Source organism: Olea europaea, unplaced genomic scaffold, assembly GCF_002742605.1.
Source record: "Olea europaea var. sylvestris unplaced genomic scaffold, O_europaea_v1 scaffold2274, whole genome shotgun sequence".
In the NCBI taxonomy this organism is placed as follows: domain Eukaryota; kingdom Viridiplantae; phylum Streptophyta; class Magnoliopsida; order Lamiales; family Oleaceae; genus Olea; species Olea europaea.
Genome location: NW_019240809.1, coordinates 60,696 through 70,113, shown reverse-complemented (window position 1 = coordinate 70,113; position 9,418 = coordinate 60,696). Strand labels below are relative to the sequence as shown.

The 9,418-nt window shown below is 37.0% G+C and overlaps 2 protein-coding genes across 6 annotated transcripts in view; both read left to right on the top strand.

Moving 5' to 3' along the window:
• The window catches only part of LOC111381280, a 9,934-nt gene extending 6,211 nt beyond the window's left edge, over nt 1-3,723 (top strand). Inside the window, exons 3-5 of the mRNA XM_023005044.1 lie at nt 354-2,111; nt 2,300-2,555; nt 2,700-3,723. Of these exons, the coding sequence (XP_022860812.1) occupies nt 354-2,111; nt 2,300-2,555; nt 2,700-3,268 (2,583 nt within the window). The 3' untranslated portion in view covers nt 3,269-3,723. The remainder of the gene's footprint in view (nt 1-353; nt 2,112-2,299; nt 2,556-2,699) is intronic.
• Nucleotides 3,724-5,867: 2,144 nt separating this feature from the next.
• The window catches only part of LOC111381283 (probable ADP-ribosylation factor GTPase-activating protein AGD14), a 12,674-nt gene continuing 9,123 nt past the window's right edge, over nt 5,868-9,418 (top strand). Inside the window, exons 1-8 of one of the 5 annotated variants that reach the window (XM_023005048.1) lie at nt 5,868-6,058; nt 6,311-6,429; nt 7,318-7,379; nt 7,495-7,582; nt 7,693-7,754; nt 7,835-7,925; nt 8,016-8,471; nt 8,620-9,180. In XM_023005048.1, the coding sequence (XP_022860816.1) occupies nt 6,331-6,429; nt 7,318-7,379; nt 7,495-7,582; nt 7,693-7,754; nt 7,835-7,925; nt 8,016-8,471; nt 8,620-9,180 (1,419 nt within the window). In that variant the 5' untranslated portion in view covers nt 5,868-6,058; nt 6,311-6,330. Of the gene's footprint in view, nt 6,059-6,302; nt 6,430-7,317; nt 7,380-7,494; nt 7,605-7,692; nt 7,755-7,834; nt 7,926-8,015; nt 8,472-8,619; nt 9,181-9,418 lie in introns of those variants that run through there. The other 4 variants (XM_023005050.1, XM_023005049.1, XM_023005052.1 and 1 more) reach the window with 4 other exon arrangements.

Below are 9,418 nucleotides of genomic sequence, written 5' to 3'. Positions count from 1 at the left end.
AAAAAAAAAGCGTCAGTGCCTAGTTCTGCTTTTTTAAACATCGGCACAGATTCTTTTGGCTCCACACAAAAGCAATGCGTTGTTTTCTAACATGGCCTATTATAGTTGTCAAAGATCTATGTTAGATGCTGTAGATCATCCGGTAGATCTAAAAATGATACGAAAGGAGGGGCGATAAAAAATTGTGTAGCCAACAATTTGTTCGAACAAGGCTTAGTTTGTTATTAATTATTATGCTGTATCAGTGTTATACACTTCTTCTCTTTTGTGTCAAAGTTTGAGAGTACAAGCAATTTTGCTTACTAAGTTCTGCTTCTTGTTGGTACTCACTTCGGATTTCTCTTGTTGATTAGGGTTTAAAGAAGAAAGATGTGCTTGGCATTCTGCCTATGGGTGTTTCTAGAGAATCCTGCAAGATAAGGATGAACCAGGCTGTTTTTAATTTGGCTTCAAAGCTTGCAGAGCTTCAAACATTTGCCTTTTCATTTACTGCTGCACCTGCCTTCTTCACAACACTGCACCTCAAGCTGCTCGTGGATCACAATTTTGCTTGCGTCAACCTTCAGGATCATGGCATAGTGTGCACACTGAAAACTCCAGAAATTTCTTGCCAACCTACTACAGATGACTGCACTCATATTGAGTCCTGCCTGGTGAATGTTCAAGATAAAATTGCTAAACATAATAATGTAGGAACATTGTTGACCAGAGCTCCCGCTTCTGTATTGTTGTCTAATTCTGAACAAGAGTCAGGGAAAGATGTCTCCATAAGCAATGTTTTTGATAAATCTGACTCGTTTGTGGTTCTTCACAAGGAGAAGTCAGACAGCTCTGAAACTACTGGTTGTTCCAAAGGTTTCGAAAAGAATGTAACTGAGCTTCTAGTTCAATCACCTGAGTGTGAATCGAATAAGCAGATGCATGAGCAGTGTGTTGTAATTGCACCCCAGTCCATCACATCTCCAATCTCCAGTCCTGGATGTGATTATGGGTTGAGTGGCATGAGTGTGGAAGTTCCGTCCCTTGTCCAATTTGATTCACTGTTTGGTCAGAGAGGACATATATCCCGACAGATTTCTGATGTAAGTTGGAATATGAATGATGGTCTTGTCCACAGCCCGAATCCCACTGCTGCACCTTCTGAAGATCTGTCACCTGTCTGGCATGAAGGGAAGGGGAACTTTATGACCAATGGATTCAGTAATGGGCCAAAGAAGCCACGTACTCAAGTTCAATACACATTGCCTTTCGGAAATTATGATGTAAGTGCGAAGCAGAAAACCCATAACCAGAAAGTTCTACCTTGCAAAAGGATTAGGAGAGCTAATGAGAAGAGAGTGTCTGATGGTTCTAGGAGTTCTCGAAGAAATCTGGAGTTCTTAGCGTGTGGTGCAAATGTTTTAGTCACCCTTGGGGACAAATGTTGGAGAGAATATGGAGCACAAGTTGTCTTAGAACTTTCAGATCATAATGAATGGAGATTGGCTATTAAATTTTCTGGAATTACAAAATATTCATTTAAAGTTCAACATATTTTGCAGTCTGGGTCAACTAACCGCTACACACATGCTATGATGTGGAAAGGGGGAAAGGACTGGGTACTGGAGTTTCCTGACAGGAGCCAATGGATGCTTTTCAAGGATATGCATGAAGAGTGCTACAATAGGAATATTCGGGCTGCTTCTGCGAAGAACATCCCTATCCCTGGAGTCCAACTTATCGAGGAAAGTGAAATTTATGGACCTCAAGTGCCATTTGCTAGGAATCCTTTACGGTACTTCCAACAGGTTCAAACTGATGTTGAAATGGCGATGGATTCCTCTCGTAATTTATATGATATGGATAGTGATGATGAGCTGTGGTTGATGATAAACAAGAAATCTTTATCCTCCGATGACAGTAGACATGGAGAGATATCTGATGAATTGTTTGAGAAGACCATCGACGTGTTGGAAAGAGTTTCATATGTCCAACATCGTATTCACTTCACAAATGATGAACTTGAAGAGCTGATGGCTGGGATGGAGTCCAAAGAAACTGCTAAAATCATTTATGAGCATTGGCGACAGAAGAGGGAGAGAATGGGCATGCCATTAATACGTCACCTCCAGGTATTCATTTACATCTTTTGTAGTAGTACATGGCTAGTACCGTGGACACTTCAGTAGGGGAGTGTATTTAGCATGGCGGTGCATTTGATTTGTTATTGTCTCTGATTTTTGGTAATTTCAATTTTTTTGTGGTCTTTACATCATTTTGATGTTGCTGAGCAAGATTTCTTCATCTTGTATATTATCAGCCCCCTCTTTGGGAGAGGTATGAGCAGCAGCTGAAAGAGTGGGAGCATTCCATGGCCAGAGGCAACACTGTCCTCTCCGCTGGTTTCCAGGAAAACTTGTCCCCTCTTGAGAAACCACCTATGTTTGCATTTTGTCTAAAGCCACGAGGTCTAGATGTTCCCAACAAGGGTTCAAAACAACGTTCCCACAGGAAATTCCCAGCTTCTGGATACAACCATACTGTTTCAGGGGATCAGTATGGCCTTCATGCTTCTGGTTGCATTCTATTCTTTCCAGTGTCCAAATTTAATTTTTTAATAGATGTACCTCTTTGAATATATTTTTTTTTCCCTTTATCCTTTGTCCCCCGCTACAAGTTAGTTTTCTCCCTCCTTTGTTAATATTTACCTGTTATGGCAGGGAGAAGATCTACTGGGTTTGCTTTTGGAGATCAGAAGGGGTTATATCCAGTCAATATATATGATTCCGCTGATGCTTCACCATTGTTATTGGCTTCAAGTCGGGTAATGTCTCCAAGAGATGCTGGTGGACTAGGAAATTTCTTATTGAACACCGATGCATCTGAGTGGAATCGTCAAACCAAATTTTATAACAAACCGAAGAAGCATGGATCATATTCATCTTATAATATTCAGCACACAATGGCCTCTTACAACAAGAGAACATGGAACACAAATGGGGCTCCACAGCGGAACACGGGTATACCCGAGTGGTCTAGTCAGAAGCACTACTATTTTGATGGACACCAGAGGCTTGGGGTTGAGCAGTTGGACGGTTCAGATCTACACGAGTTCCGATTGCGTGATGCGTCGGGTGCAGCGCAGCATGCGCGTAATATGGCTAAACTCAAGAGGGAGAAGGCCCAGAGATTGCTTTACAGAGCAGATTTAGCCATCCACAGAGCAGTGGTTGCTTTAACGACAGCAGATGCAATCAAAGCTGCTTCAAACTCAAATGGCAGTGGTTAAAATTGATTGGTGTGATTATGTAATTATAAATAGCTTATCAAAGTTGCACGACTGTTTTGAGTGGCCTCTGTTTTTTCCGAGACGTTTGACCCCCATCTTTGTCTATAGCAGTATAGCTAGAGCAGTCAGTGCAGCATATGTTGGCTTCTGCCAATCCAGATGGTGCTTTTCCCCAGCAAAACCAGTTATTCCTGCAGTTCTGGTTTCTAGCCTTTTTATCTGCTTTTCTGGAAGGAGCCAATTTCAATTTTTCAGTCAGATGCAACTTCTCTGGTTACTTTTGCCAGCACAAGGGCGTGCGGAATTTTTGCTGTCAAGCGCTGTACAGGAAATTTTATTGCCTTTTTTTATCCTCTGATCTACCATTCAACCTTAGTTTTAGTGTTCCATATTAGTAGAGTAATGAACCCAAGTAATATACATCCCTTGGAATCAGTTTATGAGTTTGAAATTGAGNAATTCTTCATCCAAAGATTAGTTGGGGTTATCGTGAAGTTAGTAATGATGAACGAGCATATGGAACTTGTTCGCTAGTTTTTACGTTTAATTTTAGGAAAATTTCAATTGAGGTCCCACATCTTTCAGTTGGTTGTAGGCCATACTCAACCCTTTCATTTTTGCATCCATACTTCCAAACTTTTAATTTAAATTGTAGGTGGAGGATAGATGTACGGAATCCATCCATTCCTTTGTTAAATTGACTCAAATATTAAAATTGACTCAATCTGATCAATTAAATGAAGGGTAAATCACTATTTCCACTTCCCCCCAAAAGTCTACAGATTGAGTGAATACTGATTATGCCATTTTATCCTTCACTTAATCGGTCAGATTGAGTCAAAATTTTAATTTTGGTGAACTAATGAAGGAATTGATGTATTTCGTTGATTTGTGTTCTAGCTGCAATCAAAATAAAAGGGTTGAGACTATTGGTACAAAAATGAAAGATTGGGTATAGTCTACAACTAATTAAAAGGTTTGGGATCACAAAAAAAATTTCCGTTTGGAGTAAGGGCCTGTTTGGGAGTGATTTTTCTTTTCAAAAAATTGATTTTTTGACCCTTATTTCACTATTCCGGTCGTTATATTTGATTTCTTTTCTCACAGGTGGACTCCACTTTTCTCCTAACGGTCAAAAAAATCAATTCTCAAAATCACTTTCAAACAGGCTCTAATTGAAAAATTACTGAAGAAGTGCTCGAATTCGAGAGATGACCTTCCAATACAATAGGCCTTTCACTTCTGGAGCTTTCCTTCATCTGGAAAAACCTCTCCCTTAGAAATCCCTTTTGAGCATTAATGTACTGTGTGTTTAGATGAGGAAATCGACCAATTTGCCATCTTTTGAAGGATCGTAACAAGCTGTTTTTCTAAAACAATAATCAGCCAATGCCCTTCTGTTCATCCAGTAAACTATATAACAGCAGGTTTAGAATCTTTTGCTGCAATCCTGTTCTACTTGACTAAGTCCCGATTCCTCGGATGAATCAGTTATTATAGTTGTGTAATAAATAATATTTTTAATTACTGAACAGTGAGATAATTTTTTGATAGTTACTTTTATATCAATTAATTCATTGACTTTTGTATTAAAATTTCCTTCACAATTCATAAAAGCTGCATCCTTTTATGACTTCCACCTATGCCCAGCAGCCCAGAAAAGTGATCGATGGCTGAAGGTTGAAACAAAGAGTAAGAAAGAACTTGGTGCAAAGAAAACTATAAAGCACTCTCTAGCAAAAACAATAATGTTATAAAATACAGTTAAAACTAATTTACTTGTTGCAATTATAAATTGAGTCATGCTAGTCTGCCAGGATCATTTTCACAGATCAGAGGGTGGGCAAATTTTTTGTCCTTAAAAAATGGGTGTGGACCCCCTTTTTAGAGCACAGACCCTGACAGACTATCATTTTCCTTATAAATTATCACTAGTACCTACATTAATGTGGTGTTTGCTTAAGATACACATATTAAGAATTGAAATCAAGTTTCGAGTAGAGTTCTTGAACAAGCGAATGTTCTAAAAAAGAAAAAAGTTAAAGACTCAATTTTGTAGATATTTGAAGAAAAATAGAATAAAGGGTATGCCCAACCTGAGATACTAGGCTAGGATTAGAGAAGCCAATTTTAATTAGAGCATTTCCAAAAGAATCTTTAAAAATGAGATGATTTTATTTTAAAAGGTTAATTCGCTTTAAGAGATTCTTTAAATTAACAATTTAATTTACTATTTATAATTAAATGCATTCAAAGAGTTTCAATTTTCAATGCAGAAAAGTAATAAAATAATTTAAAGAAAAGTTAGTTAAAATAAAATACAGGGAAAAATAATAAATATTTTTTGGGAATCGTAAAATTAAGCGTTAAATGTAAAGAACTTGTTAGAGCACTTCAAAATTTTAACTCTCTAAATTTATAGATGCTCTCCAAATGATAGAATTCGTTCCTCTTTTTTTTTTTTTTTTTTAAAAGAGAGTCTGTAGTTTAATTGAGAATCCAATGGACCGTTAAAAGTCGAGCGGTTCATAGTTGATTCAATCTTATAATTGCATTTTTTATACACATTTCTTCATATTTTCTAAAAATAACAGTCGCCAACCGTCAAAACCGCCAACATTCCCTCGCTACCTATCTTCTTTCCCCAGCCAAAAAAGCCAACAAAAACTCTTCCTTACAACTTTTTCTCTGTAAGTTCAAAACCCCACCATGAAAAATTGAAAATCAACCTCCCTCTGCTGCCAAAAATTTGCAGAAATTCATTGCCAAGAGATCTCGAGAAAGAAAAAGGTAATGGACAGAAGAAGAAAAATCTTAAATGTACTTAAAAACCTTTTTTCTAATTCTAATAATTTCAATTTTGTAAGGTTATTTTATTTGAAACCTATGTTGTTAATGATAATGCCCTTGTAATAATTTAAAGAATATGTCGGATTAGTTTCATTATTGAAGGATATGGCAATTCTGTGAAACTTTTTACTTATTTTCATGGGTTTTATTCTAATGTTGTTCTTATATGTATGTACGTTACAAGGCAAGCAGAGCTTAAATTGGATGATAAAATGCCTCAGCGAGTGAATGAAGAAGAGAGAATTGAAAGGATCATTCGTGATCTATTGAAGCTTCCAGAGAATAGGAGATGCATCAACTGCAACAGTTTGGTATGTTTTGGTTCTCACTGCTTTTAATTTTGAGAATTTAAGATTGATAATACTCTCGATTCTTTAACATTCCGAACTCGAGGTGTCAAACTAGCTCTATTTTGGATGGCGTTTGTTTGGGTGGGCAGGCCTTTAGAAAGTTTGGCTGCTCCCTGGTTTGGGTAAAAGTGAAACCTATAGTTGCAGAAGTAGGAATAGAGATTATGCAGCATTATACATGAAATATTTTCTTCAGGTCTTTTATCTCTAGGAGATATCAAAAATGACTAAAGTTTAACTGACTTTATCTCTTCATTAAAGGAAGATCAACCAATGTACCAGCCAGCCTGGTCTGGTTTCACACCTCTAGTCTATATCAATTGCCGCAGGGACAAGCCTTTCCGATTGTAGAAGGGGCAGCCCAGCCTTGTTTCACACCTCAAGTCTAGATCAATGCTTAACTGCTGAACTTTTCTTTGATGCAAGGGTTGTGAAATTATTAGGGCACTCTTTATTTTGTTTCTCTTTGTTACATTTTATTATTTTTTCTATTAATGCTCGAGTTTTGAGTTATGTTTTGTTATAACCACGTAGAGATATATAACAATTCCAAAGTTTTTGGCTTTCAGATATATGCATTGGTTTGTCAACCAAAGATGATCAAAATAAAGGATATGAAATTTGCTAATTTTTCGAATCTTGTTACGTTTGGTCCATTGTTGAACACAACATTGTTTAAAAATAGTTTGGAATCATAGAAATAAAACAAGAAGCTAAACCTTATTCTGAATAAGTGTTTGGAATTATGTATATTAATAATCCCTTTTTCATTATACATTTTTCGCTTGATAGAGAGACATGTATATTTTTAGATCCTCACTGATTTTTGCTTATTTTTCTGTTAAGCAGGGTCCACAATATGTTTGTACAACTTTCTGGACATTCGTATGCACAAATTGTAGTGGAGTGCAGTAAGTTGCATAAATAGCATGCCGATTTTTAATGAAGTAAATAACAGAAGAATATAGCCAAATGTATAAAGGGATAATTCAATGTTTAATGATTTTTTTCCTGGAATAATTGCAGTCGAGAATTCGCACATCGAGTAAAATCAGTGTCGATGGCAAAATTTAGTGTAGCAGAAGTTAATGCTCTTCAAGCTGGGGGAAATGAGGTCTTCATTCTTAATATCCAAAGTGATAATTCTGTTGTTTATTTTATTTAAATTCATTTCTGATCAAACTTCTCACATTTCTTACTGGTTAAACTATATGTCATTCGTAGCGAGCAAGGCAAATTTATTTTAAAGTGTGGGATCCACAACGTAATTCTTGCCCTGATGCTAGGTAGTATATTCTTTGGTTTACCTGTGATACAATTTCATGTAGAAACAATTGGTATTATAATTATGTATGATGTTCTTCAGTAATCTTCATCGAATTCGAGATTTTATCAAGCATGTTTATGTAGATCGGAAGTATACCGAGGAGAACAGTTTGCTTCCAATGGTTAGAACGGTTAGTGTATTGCTTATGACCATAGAGGATTTTAGACTTTTCAGACAATGTCCATTAGATTTTTAAATAATGATGTTATTGATGTTGCAGAAACCCAAGTGTGATACTTATGAGAAGCATTCTTTCGAAAGAGCTGGTAATGTTGGGGGAGATGACATTTACGAACGGCAGTCGCTTGAGAAATTTAGTCCAATTGTGATGAATAACGAGAAAACTTTTAGATATTTCATGGAACAAAGAAGTCCTCGGTACAATCAGGAAAATATGAGATCTGGGAGTCATAATAGGGGTCGTTCTTCTACTCGCTTTGAGATAGTTGATGATAGGTATCGCGATGATGGAGGTGTGAGGCGTTTTGATAGGTATTCGAGTAAAGAATCCAGAACTGGAAAAATGTCGCCCAATTCTCAAATGATTCGGGAGACAAATTCTCCAGCAATACGCCCGGTCAAAGATATTTTAGGCGAGAAAGTTCTGCCTCTGAGAATTGGTGAACCTCCTAAAGCCAATGATGGAAGGGATATTGATGGCTCTGCACGAGACCGGGTGAGTTCTTTAATTTTTGCAGATGTTTAACGACATTATTGAACAGTATTATGATATAAGTTCTAGCAGATTGAAACTCTTGCACCATACCACTGATTTTTGAAATTTGAACGAATTATGTTTTGAGGTTTTGGTTGTTTATATATAGCAGAAGGCAGCTGATTCTACTAATCCAAATTCTGAAAACGAGAAACCAAAGGAAAACAAGACAGTAGATTCTAGTAGCTTGATTGATTTTGATGCCAACCCTGTGGTTCCTTCTAAAGCAGAGCCAGAGGTACAGCAAACGGCTTCATCCGCTCCATCACCCGCGGCCGAAAAGATCTTCAATGCTCCAAATGGGAATTCATTGGAGTTCTTATTATTTGAATTGTCAGCTCCTGTGGCGTTGCCTGTAGACAGTACACCACAAATATCTACCAGTGCTGATGCTCTTTCAGGTGCACCTGTATCTTTACCCGACAGTTCTGATGCTATGGATGCAGGGTCGACAACTAGCATCCCCAAAGTTTCGAAAGTCATTGGACCTCCTCCTCCTTCAACTATAGAGAAGGACCAAACATTGCTGAGCAATAGGACCAATTCTTCGGGGGAAGTTGCCAATGTACAAAAGTTACCTAATGATCAGGAAAAACTTCCTTCTGCCTCGCCTAAGTATAGTCACTCTAATACTCTGCAAAGTACATCTGTTGAAACTTTATATGATCAGGTGACTATATAAAACTTATAAAATCAATTTATTCCATCAAAACCCCTTTTCCTCCTAAGAAAATATTGAAAATATCAAACAGTATTGTTTGCTTACTGAGAGGGTATGAAATTTCTCTATATTAAAAAAATTAAAAAGAGAGAGAATTTAAATTTTGCACCATGGGGTGTGTTTTGTATGCAGTACTCGACAATAAAATAAATATGATTTTATCTCTTTTTTTTTTTTTTTTTTTTTT